At 27.9% G+C, this 19,627-nt stretch overlaps 1 protein-coding gene across 5 annotated transcripts in view; it reads right to left on the bottom strand.

The window, feature by feature from the left end:
• LOC107443766 (glutamate-gated chloride channel) overlaps nucleotides 1-19,627 on the bottom strand; it is a 174,253-nt gene that overhangs the window by 25,064 nt on the left and 129,562 nt on the right. For all 5 annotated transcript variants that reach the window (XM_016057732.4, XM_016057734.4, XM_016057733.4 and 2 more), the window contains 2 exons: nucleotides 18,542-18,762; nucleotides 3,578-3,660 (listed from right to left, as the gene is read on the bottom strand). In XM_016057732.4, the coding sequence (XP_015913218.1) occupies nucleotides 3,578-3,660; nucleotides 18,542-18,762 (304 nt within the window). The remainder of the gene's footprint in view (nucleotides 1-3,577; nucleotides 3,661-18,541; nucleotides 18,763-19,627) is intronic.

Genomic DNA, 19,627 nt, shown 5'->3' with positions numbered 1-19,627 from the left:
TAAAAGTAAGCCCTGCGGGCTTGTTTTTTTAACATCAATGTTTGGCAGCAAACTTTGTGTCGTAAGAAACTAACAAAACATGACTGAAAGTTTGATAGAGGATTTCACATTAAAATTTATTGTGGTTTGAGGAAAGTGTGTGAGAAATATAATATAATCAATTTTTTTCCTCAAAAATAAAGTAGCGTAAGCTCAAAAGAAAATAAGCTAAGTGTATTTTTTTTCCATTTTGTTGAAAATTTTACTTAAATATATTTTTAAAAGGGCCTCATATTTATAAAATAATTTGTGTATATGCATCAGTAAGTTAGGGAAACAATACATGACAATTTTTTCTTTTTTTTTCAACTTATATAGAAAAATACTTTACTTTCAAGGAATGATTTAAAAGTTATCAGTATCAGGGTTTAAAAAAGTTTTATCTCATATTCAAAACTTAGCCCTTAATTATTATAATTTATTAGTAGCAAATAAAGTTTGTACTGATAAATTAATAAGTTTTAAGGCTTGAGTTTTATTAGAAGAAAACACTTAAGCTGTAAAATTCTTTCTTTAAATAATTTGAGAACAATAAGTAAATAATCTCAAGAAACTGAAGCAGTAAGATATTACTTGATTAAAAACATCATTCGTTTCAAAAACATGCAAATTGGAAATAACAGTCGACATTTTTCAAGCACTCAAGAAGAGGCACCCATTTTCATGACTTGCCAGGTGTGAATAAAAAGAAATAAAAGAGATTTGAAGTATAAAACGTGAAGTTGACAACGAAAAATTAAAAAATGAAGGTGAGAAACAGAACTTGAAAAACCACAGTAACCGTGAGAGAAAAAGATGAAAAACGGAACAAAAAAGACCTCAGTGGCCGAAGGGGGCAAAGACTACATTAGTACCCCAGAGGTTTTTCTTGTTCTGCTTTTCCTTTTTTTTTCTCTTGGCTACTGCGGTGTTTCTTGTTCTGTTTCTCACCTTTATTTTTCTATTTTTGGATCACAACTTAACGTTTTATATTTCAAATCACTTTCGCTTATTCTCATTCACGTCTGGCAAGTCTTGCAAATAGGCGCTTGTTTTTGAGAGCTTGAAAATGTCAACTTTTATTTCAAATTTATATATTTTTGACGCCAATGAAGTTTTTGATCACATAATTAGAATAACATATTTTCAAGGATACAAATATGACAAATTTTAGAAGTTTGAAAGATTTTAAAGGGACAAATATGTTAAAATATTTCCTACTATAAGTCTCTAAAGCTGCTACACAAAGGGAAAAAGTGGTGACTGGAATCCGTATAAATATTTATGCCAGTCAGTGAAGTAATTTAGCATCCAATATATGTAATTGATACCAGTCATAACAGGTAATGACAGCTTTATTGTTGACCATTTAAAACTTTTCAATCTTGCTCTAAAGTATAAATTTTTTTCAAGTTGCTAAGTAACCCTTTTAATCAGTTTGATTGTGAAAAAATATGTCTTACATGCATTTAAAACTTGAACTATGATAGATTATTATCAATATATTTTCCCCTTTTAGTAAAGTACTAAATTTTTATGAAAAAAAATTTAATTTTGTTAAGCCTAGCGTGATTGTTGTACCTAGGAGTAGTCTATGTTAGACAGATCTAGGGTAGATGTAACTATTTCATTAAGCACAAATATATTTTCCTGCGGACTATGCCCCCGCAATATATAATTAATACGATATTAGTAGAATTATATATTTTTGAAAAGTTCCCCTAAAATATTCGTAGCATATCATTTATAATTAACTTTATTTATTTTAACTTATACAGGCTACATAATTAATAAGTTTCATTTGCATGGATATCTAAATTAAATCAGTAACAAGTTTTAAGGAAAATAACTTAAAATGAGAGTTATCTAAAAATTAGCATGAAGTTAAACAAGGGGCAGCACCATGTAGTACCTTGTACTTATTTTCCTGAAGTTAATTATTTTAAATGTGTGAGAGAATCCGATCACAAAAAATTTTATTTATAGAAAAATGTATAAAATATTTTTAAAAAAATTTAAATTACTTTGAATTGAATAAATGTTGTTTGAATTACTTTTGGAAAAAAATAATAAAAAGTAATAACACACTATCCTACTTAAAAAACTGGCATATCATGATTCACAATATTTTGATCAACCCCTGTAAATCCATTCAAGAATAAAATAACAAAATAAAATAGTAATCTAAAGAATAAAATAGTAAAAATCATATAAATTTTAAAATAGCATAATCCAATAATTTCAGACTTAGGGGAGGATATATTAGATTTAGTTTTCGCAACAGAAAGGTAAAAAGAAAGCGTAACGTGAAATAACTAAAGAAGAGATAAATATACTGTTTAATAATATACTGATAAATATACTGAATTAAATGTTTTCTAAAAATGGATACAAGTGGAGTCCTAGTCATTAGGTGATATTTTTAACGAAAAAAAAAAGACACGTAACATATTGCATTTAAAAAAAAAAATTCTTCCAGATACTGATGTGCCCATCTTCTCTTTTTCTTTTCGCTTTTATGTTAAGCCCACAGGAAAACTAGAAGATTTCTAGTGTTTTTGTAATTTGGTTTGTAAACTATTACTTTTAAATTCATAATTTCATTCAAATTTAATTTTTTTAGCACGTAGTTTATGAAAATAACAAATTCAGCAGTTTTATTAATAATAGAACATAAAATTAGATTATTACTTTTATTTTTATTTTTAGAGTATTGGTTGTTAAAAAACTCAAAAGCTGAATCCCTTAACTTGTGCGCTCGAGTTAATTCGAGCACGCTAAACAGGCCAAACTGCACACTCGAGATAATTCGAGCGGCGTTGCATTTTATGCTGCTATAATTTTTCACACTCGAATATAATTGAGAATTGAAAATAACAATGTGAAAGCTATGAAAAAAAAGCGTTTTATTGATAATTATCATTTACATAGGATTGTAAACTATAACACTTATTTATCCAGGAATAAAATATAGCTTTATTCCATGGAACAAAAGCGCAGTATATCAAAATTGTTGTTGTTTGTCAACAAAAGAAAAGTTGAACCAGAAGTAGCAATAAATGGAAACCTTGTTTTAAAGTGTGTTTTTTATTCATTAAAAGAAATTGCTTCTTTTTGGCCGGTTTTTTTTCAAAAAATCTGAGTTAAGGGGTTAGTAAAAATTACTGGCGTTTCCTTACCTGTTTTCAAGGTGCATTATGCCTATAATAGATGATTGAAATCACGCTTATTAAGTATTGTAAGTAATGTGTTAGTTTGAAGTTGTTACCTTACAAATATTTATTCTTAATCTAAAACATATTAATTCGAATTCCGAGACTCAGTTCATGTACTTTCCATGCCAGATATATTCATTTACCGTCATTAACCATTATTTTGATAATCAAATTTCAAAGAACTTTGTTATTATTTACAACTTTCTAATTCAAATGAGCATATTTGACTATCAAATAGAAAGTATTTGTAATTCATAGGGTAATGCATACCTACTATCTACATTCATATTGAAATAAACTGATATTTTTATAATCGAATTCCAAAGAACTTTGTTATTACTTACAACTTTCTAGTTCAGAAGAGCATATTTGACGATCAAATGGAAAGTATTTAAAATTCATAGGGCAATGCATCTTCAGAGTAATTCTGAAATAAAATAACCAAATAATAATTAGATTCTGAAAATTGAATGGAGTTTATTGAACTACAAATAATAATAAACATTTAAGGGAATTTTGTAAAGTCATCGGTTAATATTAGATGAACTTGCATTACTGATTGTTATGCCCGGAGTGAATGTTTAATATCAAAAAACCAATCTATCTCATTTCATTAACTGCATATTTTTGATAAATTTCTATTGTTGATAAGTGATTAGAATAATAATAAATTTTAATTATAGTTCTAATAATTAATTATTATTCTAAAAATTTTAATTATAATTCTATAATTTTAATGATAATAAATTTTAATTATGTTAAGCCCACAGGAAAACTAGAAGATTTCCAGTTTTTTTTGTAATTTTGTTTGTTAATTGGTTTGTTTTAGGTACATGAAAAGTTAGACAAGTTTATTATGCGTACACCTACTTTTATGTCTATTACAAGAAAAAGAAGAAGAAAAAAGAAGAAAAAAACAATAATTTATACAACAAATATTACGTATCATTATTAATTAGAATTTCAAACTTTTCGCTACATTAGTTGTGTTGTATTTTGGGGAATATATGTAACAGTTTAAAATGCATTGAAATCTGAATTATCATATTTAAGGACCTACATATATTTCATCGTAAAATCTATGAATTTTTTATGTATGGATATAAAGAATTGCCATGCAAAAACCGTATTCATGTTGGTCAAAGAAATGGAAGCAGTATTTTTTAAACCTGAGCCAAAGGTTGAACTTTCCGCAATATTTCAACTTTCTTTCCGGAACAATAGAAATACTAAGTCTTGCTTCAAAGAAAAAATTTGTATTTATTCTTGTCAAAATCTTGGAAATGTATTTTCACCTATGTAATCCAAAATATGTGACTACGCATAGATGTTATTGGTATTTTTTATACTTATTTACATATTAGATTCTCTTATTTTTAATAATAAATTCTTTTTAGCAATATAAAGATTTTCAGAATAAAATAGCTTCATTCAATTCATGGAATGTATTCAGATTTCAGAGCTTAAAAAGGTTTACAAGACTATTCGGTAAAATAGCGTGAAGTTTATTCTCTAATGTAATTACTGTTTGTTGCTTGAATAATCAAATGGGTTTTATTTATTCGTAAAGAGTATTAAAATCTAAAATAGCCAAACACAAGCGATTTTAAGTTAATGGTCAAAAGTTTTTTTTTAAGGAATCTTTTAACCCTCTCGCGTAGATGGGATACCGGTGTCTCTTTTATTTATTTTTTTTCTGACACTCTAATTACAAGCAAAAATATATTTTGGTATTTTTTAATTATAAAAAACAGTCCAACAGTTGCTAAAAATATTTTTCGATCGTCGGAATTAGATTTGTACAAAAATGCAAAATTTGAAAAAAAGTAGCTCAAAAAAGCTTTTTTCTATTCATGTTTATTAATTCATTAATAATTGATTTCGAAAATTAAGCAAATTTCACCGATGAATAACTATTTCTCTTATACATAAATTACTGCAAATATGAGCACGTTTGAAAAATTATTATTTGGAAGTGAGCCGTGTTTGTAAGATTTATAGTTTAAGATTTTAACCCAGAAAAAGACACCGGTGTTTCATTCTGTATAATAGCCGGAAATAATTCAAATTTTATGGCTTATAATCATAAATTATTAAAATGCTAAATTTAATTTCTTCACTTATTTTAACCTAAATTAATATAAAATATGATAAAAGGCATGAAAATTAAGCTTAATAAAAAATCTGCATCAAAGTGTTAAAATATGAGTTGCCTATCAAATAGTCAAAGGACTTCAACTTATTTTTAGTGAACTTAAATATGGGCATTTATGGAGTAGTAATTGTTACTCTCATCGAAAATCCCAAAGAGAGTTGAATTATGAAAAATCAAAATCTTTATAGTTATAAGGATTTAATGGCCAACGTTCTAAAATGTAACATTTAACTTTTAAGCCTATTTATGGCGTAGTAATTGTTATCCTCATCGAAAATCCCAAAGATAGTTGAATTATGAAAAATTAAAATCTTTATAGTCATAAGGATTTAATGGCCAACGTTTTGAAACGTAGCATGCAACTTTTAAGCCTATGTCGATTCAACGCTTTTGCTCTGTAATGCTTATGATCAGGCTTGCGATTGTTGGATTTTTATGCGATTGTTTGCGATTGTTGGATTCAAAATCTAAACACGTGTTACAACTTAATGTTTGATGAAGATGCATCTAATTAAAAAACGCAAGAAATATTAAACCTGTTAGTTAGTACAACTGACATTTGAGCTATCACTCCCGATCTTATATCTTCATTTCTTCAACAGCAGCATATGCAAAATCAATTCCAAAATCAACTATTATGTGTAAGATTTTCAGTTCATTAAATATGTCTCATGATATGAAATCCACCAGCGGTTTTGGAGTCTAAAAAGTCCATGTATTGTTGAGTGGTTGGAGAAGGAGGTGAGGGGAGTGGGTGATATTCTCCATAATCTATCTTCTAGTCGAAATTGTTATATTTGAAAACTGTCATATATAAGCTTGCATCAACTTTGGACAACCCTTTAGAATAAATTCCAGGCTATCGCAACTATCGCATTAATGTAGCTACACTTTTAAAAATAGCATCAATAATTTCAAAACTATTTCCTTTCTTTTTTTAATGAGTTCTCAAAATACTCATTCTCTACAAAACTCGAAATTAATTAAATAATTCTTAAGTTGAAGTATATATTTTACAATTTTACAAAAAAATAGTTAAATGAATGACTGAAATCCAAAACACAAAAATCTATAGTAATAGCAGCTTAAACAACATATAAACTTTGTCCTCGAACTGTATTGTATTCTTTTCTGTCTAATAAATCCACCGGAAAATAAATTACATTTCTGACGTAAAATAAGTAGATCAGAATAGTTTATATTTCAAGCACTCGTATATTTTTGAATGAAATATCTAGAATTAAAGCCTTAGATATTGCCTGTTTGCTATTGTCTTCCTATATAAACTTTTCTATAGTCTCGCCCTAGTCAATTGTTGTCCAATCAAATGAGTAAAATATATTTTGTAATATGGGAGCAGTATTAATAAGTAACGACAACAAATATGAAAATCCACAATTTTATTCGTCCGAAATTGTGGGATTTAATGTGTCATTGATACTATACAAAATTGTTTATAGGTAAGAAGCTCTTTATTTAAACGTAGAACGTTGCACATACTTATAAAAATACACATTTTTTAATATATGTTGTAATTTCGGCTCGAAATGAGTGTTATATGGAAATCTGTTCTCTCAGAGTGTTATTATACAATGAATTGAGACCATGCTGGGAATAGTTATTTTACTTCATAATTTTTTATTTTACTTTATAATTTTTTATTTTACTTTATAATTTTTTATTTTATTTTAATACCGGAGTTATACTGCCTACGCAATTCTGAGTTTACGACTAACAATGTTCAACTACGTAGCCTTGTAATTTTGAAACCAATCCTGAAAACAAGGGATCTCATGGATCAAGTTTTGGGAGAAATTAGACTTCGTGGAGGATTTCATGATGGAACTAACCAACATGTGCGTTACATAGAGAAGAAAACCACAAAAACCTCGAATGGTCCGCTCGATGGCAAGGTGATTTTATCACATGATTCGTCTGCAGTTTATGATATTTTGCAAGCCGGGAGCAAAATTCGTATCAACAAGCAACAGCTGGGATTCGGAGGTGATCGCTCAATCCCCTGAGCCACCACCCCTCCAATAGATTCACATTGTAATACTTCAGTTAAATGTACTCTGACATTCTATTTACCTAATTTTTTTTCACACATCTGATGAGGGTTAATTTTATTAGACTAGCTTATATAAAAGTCACAAAATATAATGCAGCCGTTTTTGGAGACTATTTAATCAATTTTCAATTTGTTGAACTTTGAATAATTGCTCTTTCAGAACATTTTAACAAGGATGTTATATAATTTTGAATTTTGAAATTTAAAAGAAAAATTGCAAATTTTACGACGAGAGTAAGTAGAGAGATCTACGTGCAAGAGTCATGATTTCTTAATTCGTTAAAAAAAATAAGTCTCAAATAGTTAATTTTAAAATAAAAAATCTTGTTGAAATTCTAATTCATTTAAGAAAATATTTTTTTATAGTTTCACAAACAGTAAATTTAGAAATTAAAAAAATTTCAAAATTTATTTTGTTCACTTTAAATATTTAAATTTAATACGTAGTTTTAAAGTTGCTAAATTGCGTGAAAGGAAAACACGATTCTTATTTTTAGTATATGTATTTTTACTTCTCTCCTTAAAAAATTGAATAGAATTAATTAACTACTGAATTTCAGACTGACTAATGAAGTTCCGTATTTGAAAGAGTTGAAGATAAAATATGCATATTTATGAAGATATAATTATTATTTTAAGAATTTCAAACATTTAAAAGAAATCCTTGCGAACTAATTTGTTTTCAGAAACTTTATGCCACAAAGATTTGAAATTGCATGATTTTTTTTAAAGAATCAGATTTAATTTCTCAAAGAATCTTCGATATCTATAGAAAAATGTAGGCATATTAAATTTCTGAAACACTTTTCAGCAATCCATTATCTCCTTGATTTAAAATTTAAAATAAAATACATTTATATCCGCTTCTATGAAATCCCTTGCTTCTTTCGAATAAAGCAAAACAAATATACATGAATAGCTGCTTAGATAAAACTCGAACACTGACTCGAAAGAGATTGCGTTCTACTTCATGAAGGTTTCGAGAACATAGATAAAATATAGTATATACTCTCGCTCACAAGTTTCGAAAATAAAAATGAAATTTGCATTTGTATCATATCATAAATAGTTGAGACCAGTCACAGTTAGAGGGGGCTTTCTGGATATCTTATGGCATATTGTTCGGTAGATGCCGTCTTTGGAAAATACCCAAGCAAAGATCGATGGTAAAGAGAAATATATATCCTATGGGCGTGCTACTTTTCGTTCGAATTTATTCCAAAAGTTCCCATTTCGCTCGTACATTTCTTTTTCACTTTCAAAGATCTTTTCAATATTTTGAAAAATTTTTCATTTTTGATTTCACCGATTTAAGATTAATAATTGAAAATGTTATTTTTTATCACAAGTTTTTACAATAAAATTCTTTTGAGGGAACTGAACTTCTTAAATCAAACAAGTTTTAATGCTTTTATATATATCTTAATAAGTTGTGTCCAATCATACGTTTCTATTCAGAATTAACTGCTGTGGAACTAAAAACGATTTAATAATAATAATTGAAAATGTTATTTTTATCATAGGTTTTACATTAAGAATTTGAAGAAATAAACTTTTTAAATCAAAAGAGTTTTAATGCTTTTATGTATATCTTAATAAGTTGTGTCTACACGTGCATTGAACTAGATCGTACTTTGCACTAGAACTTTTGAGCTAGGAGGAGTTTAAAAATAATGATTGTTTATTGGAATTACACATATTTGCAGGCTTGTAGGCTCAATTTAGGCTTATAAACCTTTGTCAAATGGAAGGACAGGCAGCACAATACAAAGAAGGACAGCACGAAGATATATATAGGGTAACCACAAAGAAGGACAGCACGAAGATATATATAGGGTAACCGTGGGATTCGAACCCTCTACATCCACACTTTGCGCAGCGTTTGCCCGCTCGGCCAGGGAGGCCCCAAGTAATAATAATTTAAAATGTTACTTTAATCATACACTGAAAAAATGTTGATGTATGGTCACCCCAATGTTTAGTGTTGAGGTAAATTAAATACGATTTCAAGTACAGAGCTATTGCTATTGCGCAAAAATTTACACTTACGAAGAGAATTGGAGCAAATATATTCCTAAAAATACGCTTGTTTCTTAAACGAAATGCTTCTGCAATGGATTTATAAGTTGGTTCTATTGTGCATTAAAATATAGATTTTTAGTAAATAAACAAACAAAATATAAATAAAACAAAAAATTTAACAAAATATAAACGGTGTAGGCTTTGTTTTAAAAGTTTGTTGAAAGAAATATACTCTTTAAATCAAATGAGTTTTAATACTTCTATGCATATTTAAATAAGTTGCATCTAACCGTAAATTTCTATAGATAGTTTACTGTTTTTGAACTAAAAGGTGATTTAGTAATATCAGTAATGTAAAATGTTTTTTTTTATCATAGGTTTTGTTTTCCAAAATTTGATCGAAGAAATAAATTTTCTAAATTAAACAAGTTTTAATATTTATATGTATATGTTAATAAGTGTCTAATTGTACATTGCTCTGGACCTAAAAGACCTTTTAACGGCACTATCAAATGTCTTAGTGTGTTTGCTAATACGCACATCTTAGGTGTCTAAATTTAATATAATAGAACATTGTAATGGTTAAAAATCTATGAAAAATGAAAATTTTAAAAGGCTGAATCATATGTTAGGAATATACCATGTTATTACAAATTAACGAAATAAGTTCAATAATCTATGCCCCTGTTATTTTTATAGTTGTGTGCATTGAATTATTGTAATCCTCAAGCGCAAATAACTAAAATCATAAAAAGAATCATAAAAAAATTAAAAATCACAAAAAGAGATTCTAAATAAGCGACATAATTTCGCAAAATTTTAGGGTCGTAATTATTCAAGAATAAAAAATAATAAAACAAAATCTAAAATCCAAACAAAAAATTTGAAATTTTGTTATTGCCATCACATCACCTATTTTTTTGACAAGAAAAAATAATCAATTAAAATTTAAATGCGAATTAAAATAATAAAAAATATAAGATCAAATGCGATTTGAAAGAGGATGAACAGAACAGCTCAGACATAATTTAAAATAATAAACACAAAATTTCAGAAGCAGATTGAAACGAAATTCACGTTTCAGAAATATGGCAAGCATCAAAAGTATGCGTGGAAGTACAAAAACATGAATTTACATTTTATTATTAAAATTTTGTAAAAAAGTAATAAAAAAGCTTAGAAAGAATCTTTGAATTTACGAGACAAAAATTACCGCATATCGCTGCAAGAATTTCTAATTGTTTCTCAAACATAATATTCTCCTGAGCATAACTAATTAATGTATGCATGATAAAAAACGATTATCTATAAAATCTACTGTCCTTAAAACAGGAAAATAATTTTGCATAAATCAATGAAGCAAGAATTATTTATCAAAACTCCTCAACAAAAACCTGGGAAGTCTGAGGGCATGGATTAAATTCAATAGCTCACTTGAAATACTTAAAAGAACAAAAGAGAAAATAAATTGAAAAATTAAAGTCTTTTAGAAACTTTAAGAGTTTGTTAAAGATTTCTTACAGAAATTTTATTCGGATCAAAAGACCCGCATGTAGCTTAAATTCTTAAGGTTTAAAGAAAGGTATTTTTATTATTATTTTTGAAAGTAAACAAATCTGCATTTTATATTTTTATTTTATAAATCTTGATACATTAAAAAGCATTAAAAACAATGAGACGAAATAAATCATTTTTTTTTATTTGTTTAGTTTCATGGCATAATTTTATAAATATAAACATTATTTGTGCATCTTCTAACATCTAAAGAAAAAGTTTAATTTGGGAAACTTTAAGGCTCAAAAATGAACCGTTTTATTAGTGATTTTGTTTTGTTTTATTTTAAAATATGTTATTTTTAAAAAAATACTATGCATTAATATATTTACACTCACAGATAAATATACAAATCATATTAGATTAAAAGAAATAGCATATTTAATCACCAGAAACTAAAGTAATACACATTAAGGCTAAATCTAAAGTAATTTTCACAGATAATTATGGCTACACTTAATTGCACAATGAGTCAACAAAAAAAAGCGGACCACTATGAATAGCTCTTGACCTAATGATAGAATCTTCACGTTCTAGGACTCAATTTTAATGGTATTAGGGGGTGACCTGATATATACAAATTGATAAGTGCATACGATATTTAAAGTTACGAAATCAGACACAAAAATACTTTCTCTGAACATTTTTTTCAACGGATTCGGATTTCTGAACACCAAAATATAGGAGGTGGGCTCAATCTGGGAAATATGGTCCCCATAGTTTGGTGAGGAGAGCGATCCAAAATTGGGCCCCTTAATAAGTTGTATTAGCGTATCTCGAGAACTTTTTAAGAGAATTGAATAGTTTTCGCACACATCTATAAAATTCGCTTGTCCAAAGAAAATTCCATGCAAAAATAAATTTTAGTAAATATTTATCTTTTTTTATTATTTTATTTAATGGTAGTCGAAAAATTTTTGAATTGCAAAGTGCAGAATTTTTTACATCATTCTAAGGAATATAATTTTACATGGCAAAATACAAAATTTGAGTGAATTTGGTCGAATAGTTCCTTAGAAACCAAATTTTAAAAAAGTCGTCTATTTAATAATACCAATATCGTTTCATAGTTGTTTTTCATATGCGTTAAATCACATTGTATTACAAAGAGCGCGACAGGAAATCGTTATAACAATAATTACTTTTGCTTTGCGATACTTATTGTTGTAATTATTACAACACTCAAATTGATTTAAAAATAGAAACGCGTGGCAATTCAGTCCAAAGTAATAGACAATGTTGAGAGAATCCGAGATGACTGTATTGTTTGGTATGATAACACTATATTCTGTGGGAAACTCAAGCTGCAATTTTCTCTCTTTCCGTAACATAGCATTGGCATAAACTATCACTAATTACATTTGCTTTGCTATAAATATTGCTGTAACTATCACACCACTGAAGTGCATTTAAAAATAGAAATGTGTAGCAATTCAATCCAAAGTCATAGACAATGTTGAGAGTATCCGAGGTGATTATATTGTTTGGTATGACAGCCCTGTATTCTGTTGGAAACTCAATCTCAGAAATAAAACTCTCACTTCTGATAGATTCAGTAATCCTTGAGCAGTATTTCGTTAATTTTGAAAATCATTTCGTCACGAAATCACGTGATTTGAGAGTTCGCGTTTCGTCACAAATCGCATGATTCCGTGACGAAACGCGAACTCTCAAATGTATGACCTAATTGATTTCTTAATTCGAAACCTCTTCGTAGTACGTTGTGGGAGATTGTTAACTAGAATGACGAAAATTGAACATAGACTAAGCAAATGAAAATAATTTGACAAATTACGCCGACAAGAAGTTGGCCTTGTACTAGGAAGTTTCGGAGTTCAAATCTCTCTTCAGGCTTTGATGTAATTTATTTGTATGTTCTTGTTGTGCCGTGCCGTATATATGGTGTTCACGTTAAAGTGATTGTTAAAAACATAATACATGCACTATAGGTTTTTTTTTTTTTTTTTTTTTTTTTTTTAAATAGAATGACGAAATATATCTTTAATTTTGACGAAATTTGTTTTCTCGAAGTAGTGACAATATTTATTTCGTGACCAGCGATGGCTCAGGACATAGAGCATTCACCTTCTAATGAGGTGAACTGGATTTGAATCCCAACGATGGCTGGTCTATACGAATCCGCATCCGGCTTGCACCGACCACAGTGCTGAAGTGAATTAATCTCAGGGGTAGACGGATCATGGGTTAGAATCCCGTTACCATCAGGCTAACCTTGGGAGTTTCTCATGGTCTTCTTCTCCATGTAACGCAAATGCGGGTTAGTTTAATCAAAAAGTCATCCACGAAGGCTGTTTTTTCCTAATACTTGATCCAGGAGTTCCCTTGTTTCTGGATTGAGCTCAAAATTACAAGGCTGCAGAGTTGAACATTGATAGCCGTAAACTCAAAATTGGGTCAGTTACTCAACGACGGTTATAAAATAAAATTAAAAAAACTAGTTATTTTGTCCCTATGACGAAATATTCGTTCAAAGCATTTACCAGGAAATGGTCTCGTCAAAAACGAGGAAAGTTTTGCTATAATTGAATATCTATTTTTTGCAGCACTTAAGCGCCAATTTTCTCTCTTTCCATCACACATCTTCCGCATCAAATGTATCAATTTTAAAAAGCACATATTTTAACAAACCATCTTTTTGTTTATATATATACATGTTTATTTAAAAAGGAAAAATTTTACTGAATAATTTTACTGTCGCTTTATTGGGAGGGTGGCATTTTTCCTTAATAAAACCTAAAAAAGTATTTTCAATAAAATTATAATATTTAATTACAACATATAAACACATATAAAGTAAATGCAAATACTTTTAGTTGCCTATTCTTTATAAAATTTGATGTTTTGTAAAGCAGGGAATTGTTACCATAGCATTTAAATAAATAGCTACATTTTAAAATTAATTTCCTTTCTAAATTAATTTCATTGCTTGTTTTTTTATTTAAAAAAACATAATTTAAAATAAGGAAGATGGAAAAAAATAATAGAAGTTTAATATATTTATTCACTTTTTTTAGTTAAGTACTTTCAACCTTTTTTAGATATAAGGCAAAAAGATAAGTCTAAAACCAAATGCTGCTTTTATACTCTAAAATGAAATCAGAAAAAGTTTAATTTCTTGTTTGTCTCGATCTATATTATTTAATACCATCTATACTTAGAATGCGCTATTTCAAAGTGTTATAAGCCTTTCTTTTTTAATACTTTTTATAGTTCTTTTGAAATAACTTAATGCTCTACTGCCTAAGTTCAGAAAAGATAAAGAATAAAGAAGAAAATAAGAAAAAAGGTTCTCAACAAACTTCACAACATATGACACTACTCATTTACTCTCCTCCATCAATTAGAATTAATATTTTTTATTAACAATAAAGAAAGCAATAAAACCGCATGAGCTATCTATTTATTAAAAGCCCATTAGCGTCTTTAAATTGTGCTATCAACCCTACGATAAAAAACGATTTGTCAACAATCGTAAGTTCAAATAATGAAACACTGAGAAAATACTTCTTTTTCTCCCAGAAATATAAAGACAGGAAATAAGTCGTCCGGTAGTATTGTCTTTCGAAACCCAGAAACTGCTTTTATTCTCATTTCCAATAGATACTTTTATTGATTTTTCTTTAACGGCGTTGGACAGAATGACTACAAAGACATCATTTTATCCTTCGGTTAATTGGCACAGCCACGCCACTTTTTACGTAATTGGTCCGTCTGCGAACAGATTTGGCCAATTTATTCTGATAGCAAGTTTCTCCCTCCTCTAATCTCCCGTTGTGTGGGTGTACCGGTTTTTTTTTTATTTTCCTCTTACCTATTTGGAAAAGTAATGAAACTCCGAAATTACGTTACTTTCCTTTTTTGAGGAGGCATTTCAGCTTATAAACAAGCAAATAATTTAGCTTTCTTAGCTAAGATAGGGTTTAGAAACCTCTTAAGGGATAAAAAAACATAATTTATATCAAATCTTAATCTCAGTTAACTTAAAGTAAGTCTATGTATTTTTTATATTATCGAACTGCTTTCGGCAACATCTGATTGAAGATCATAGACTGAGAAGAAAGGTATGGTCAAAATTACTGGAATATGGTAAAATTCATCTTTTTTTTCTGGCTCCATGGGAATACGAAAAAACTTTCACCAAAATGCTTTGATAATGATTTTGGTAAAATTACAGATAAAAAGGTTTTAAAATATGTGATAAAATTTGGTAATTTTATCATGATACCTTCATGATAAAATTACCATGATATTACCTTCATGATAAAATATCATGATTTTATCATGATATTTGGTAATATGATACCTTCGAGCATGGCGGCATAAAAATCTTTTATTAGCTTAATTTTCTTTTATGTTTTGTATTTTTTTTACTTAATGTTGGGTATTTAGAACTATAATTTTCATAACAGAAATTTTCTGGTAAATTATTACCATATGAAAGGAAAAATTACCAAATGAATGGTTTAAATATCGCATATTTTGGTTTAATTAACCAAAATTATGGGTTTTTTTTATCAGAAATGTCCTTACCTCGCAGAACGATAACTTAACTAGAATTTTTACTCAGTAGTCATTTATTTATGCTGAAACTAATTTTTTTTATCTTAAATCTTTTTTTCTGTATTCAAAAAATTTTTGTCACTAATTTGCAATTCAAAGTATTAAGTTATACTTTCAAATTAACTTTTATTTAAAACCAAAGAAATATATTAATGTTTCTAAAGTATGTCACAAAGATTTATTTTATTCATATCAGTTTTTAATTAAAGTTTATAAAAATTACTTGTAAGAATAATAAATATGTTATTCAATATTATTGGTTTTCTTATTTGCATGTAAATTTTTTTTTCTTAATTAAAAAGATATGTAAATAAATATTGACTGTATAACTTTCTTTCTTGAATAGCTTTCATTAAAGGGATGTTTAAGTGTGAAATAATCGTAAAAAATATGAAAGAAGCAGAACGATAAAGGAAAAAAAATATTACCCCTTGCAAGGATTTTTAGTTCTTAACATGTAATTTGCTTTTTCTACAAACTTAAAAAAATAAACTGATAAGGAATTTAATAACAATATGTTGATTGGATTTCATGTAATTGTAAATAAATAACGCATTTTTTTCATTAGGGATAGAACATTTTAAATTATGTAAAAATTTGTAGCTTTTTATAACAGTCGGACGGCCATCAAATTATATACTTCAAACTGCGTAAAAACTGTTTTATCTTATTGATTTTTTTCCTCAACTATGGTTCAATTCTGGAGAATGAAAATACCGTCCTAAGATATGAATAATAATCAAAGTAAAAAACCTGATTTTTTTTTAATATTATTTTAAACTGCTTACCCAATTCAGAGTCTTTGACTATCAATATTCAACTCCGAAGCCTTGTAAATTTGAGCCCAACTCAGAAGACAAGGGGAGGATTAGATCAAGCAACGGGACAAACTAGTTTTCGTGACGGACTTTTGGGATCCAAATTATCCGCATTTGCGTTGCATGGAAATTCATGAAAACATCCCACGTTGAGCCCAACGCCATGGGATTCTAACCAATGATCCGACAACCACTGAGGATATTTTATATAAGCCTGTAGTTTGTGTGAGCCGAGAGCAGAAATCGTATCAACCATCAGCCATCGCTGAAATTCGAACTTAGAGCACCTCATTGAGTACGGAGTTCACTCCCTAATGAAGTCGAAAGTTTAATTTTGATGTTAGGTTAACTTACGTTGAATTTTTTGCTAGTTTATTTGTAATGTTCGTTTAGTTCGATACGAATGTAATAAAAATTATCAATTCATGACAGGATTTGAAAATTTAATTAACTTAAAATTTGAAATGTGTTTGCTATGTTTACCATGTTACTATGCTATGAGGCATGTATCTGAATTAAAATATTCAAAAATATATCGCATAGTTTCCTAACTCTAAAAAGCATTTTCAAACAAAATCCTAATTTAATGATTGACTAACACATTATGTTCATTCTTTTCAAGCACGTAATATTTTTTTTTATTTAAAAAAATAATTCTAAATGAAAATACTTGTAATAAAAGAAAGTTCGGTGAAAATTTTTCTCCCTCGATAAAAAGCATGGTCTTGTAATATCATGAATACAAGACTTCTGGTTAGAAAATATGAGGTTATTTATCAACTTTTATGACGACGAAACCTTTTATGAATTCCTTTATATCTTTATTAAAAAGTCAGTAACTCGAAATTTCTGCAAATTACATCAAAGTTGCATGGACGGCCAAAAGATTCTCTCGTCGCTATTTTACAAATTTGGCTAATTTAACGCTAAAACTTTAAAGAATATTTTTTCCTGAACCAAACTTCATCATTTTTATTAGATCAGCGAACATAATACCAAGTTTATGAAGGACGCTAATACTTTTCATAGGTTCTTGTATTCCCTCAAGTTTAGTGAAGTTAAAATAACTTTGAAATTAAAAGAGTTATTAAAAGTATAATTGCATTAACGAATTTAAGAGTATTAGTTTAATGTTAAAAATCTGTTGGCAAAAAATTTTTAATAATTAATAAGAAATAATTCATCAAGTGTAAAACAATTATTGAAACCAAAAATATAAAATATATAATGCAATTTATAATGAATATTAAAATGTATATATAATGTAATTCATAATAAATTGAAACATTGCTGAACACAACATAACTTATAGGTAAAATATTGATTCATTTATTTGATTTTCATGTAATAAGATGGAATCTTAATGGCTCAAGATGCATTTCTCAAATTTATGTATATAAACAATAATGTAAAACATAGAATGACATTCAAAAACGTACTTTCTCAGAAAAAAGACATTTCTGTGATATTATTATTAATCGTTTTTAATTAATAAACGAGATCAATTTTAAGAGCTATTCATTTCTTTTATTTCTACTAATTTTATAAAACTGAGTAATAGGGCAGAAAAGTATTCACATTGTTTAAAAATGTAATTTTAAATTTAATAAAAAATCCCTAATCGTCTTGAACCAAGTCGAATAAACTTTTATGAAACATAAAATAAAAACTTTTATATTTTATTTCTTTATAGTTTTCTAACCATAAATTTAGGATTCAGATGAAATATATTTCAAATTCCTCTCGAAAAAACGCAAATCAATAAGGTAACCTCAGTTTTCAAATCAGTCATTATTTTTATCCCACTGTAGAACATTTTTAATCAAAATACGGTAAAGTACATCTTTTTGGGTACATCAACCGAAATATTTACAGTAATATTTATTTAATTCGAGTGTTTCAGTGATTTTACAGTTGCTATTACTAAAACATTATTGTATATTGGATTTTTGTTCAGTAACATGTCCCGGTAAAATAGATTACCGTAATTTGATCCGGACCGATTACCGTAATTCGATCCGTTTGATGCGGAATTTTTGACATCTCAGCTGATGTTGGTAACTATAAAATGTCAATTAGAAGATTTGTAAAAATAAAAAATAATTACCGTGAAGAAAATACGACTTTTCCATTGTTGAAGATTCTTGCAAAGCGGTTAGATCTTTGAACTTGATGAAACTTTCCTTCTCTTTCATTGAAGAAAAGATCGGGAGTCCATATTTTAGAGATACTGCTTAGAGGAATACTTTGTATAATTCCTTCTGGGTCAGGATAACGTAAACGAGGATCCTCCCAATGCTCTTTTAAATAGAGCTGAATTACGTAATCCTAAAGTATATAAATTTGAATTTAAAACAATATTTTTTACCGGATTAAAAATTTCATTCACTTAAAAAATGCATATAAATAGATATTACCTGATTTGTTTGGTTTATTTTCCTTTTTGTCTGGCACTTCTTAGAAATAGGCGCCCGTTTTTGTGAACTTAAAATATGTCTACTGTTTTTTTCTTCTATTTAAATATTTTTAAAGCTAATGAAACTTTTAATCAGGTAATATCTTAACAGTTCAGTTTCTTGGAGTAATTTTATCTAATAGTTTCGATTTAGTTATCCAAAATAAAACATTTTTATTAAATAAAAGTTATAATCAAAAACAAATTCGTAAACTGAAATGTCCAATATAGGCATATAACTATAAAAAACTAATAACATTTTAGAAATTTAGCTACCCTCCTCCTTGGTTAGTAGATACTTCTACCACTAAGCGTCTGTGGGGAGCTTTCTAACAATCACAACTCGTATTTATGTTAAAGCTATATGCTGAAAAAGATCTTTTAAAATGGATTTAAGTGACAAAAACTGAAAAAAATCAAGCCTACAAATATTAAGTTTTGTTCCAATCTAAAAGATTTTGAACTACTTTTAAAGCTGGCTGCATATTTTTGTAAAACTTATCTTTCGATATAACTCATAACAAAAAAAAGTTCAAAAATAACTGTTCTTTTTACCAAAGAAAGAAAAGAAAATTCATGTAAATCATACAGGCAGTTTTAAAAGTATACAAATACACTACTTTCTTGTAAATATAATGTTATTTGAAGCAAGAATTGCTCCAAATATCCAAAAATAAAATATTCAGCGCATATTTATTACAAGAATATTCATCATTTATAGTTATTGCTACTCATCTT

This window comes from Parasteatoda tepidariorum, chromosome X1 (assembly GCF_043381705.1).
Source record: "Parasteatoda tepidariorum isolate YZ-2023 chromosome X1, CAS_Ptep_4.0, whole genome shotgun sequence".
In the NCBI taxonomy this organism is placed as follows: domain Eukaryota; kingdom Metazoa; phylum Arthropoda; class Arachnida; order Araneae; family Theridiidae; genus Parasteatoda; species Parasteatoda tepidariorum.
The sequence above is the reverse complement of the archived record's forward strand: the minus strand, read 5'-3'. Positions and strand labels throughout refer to the sequence as shown.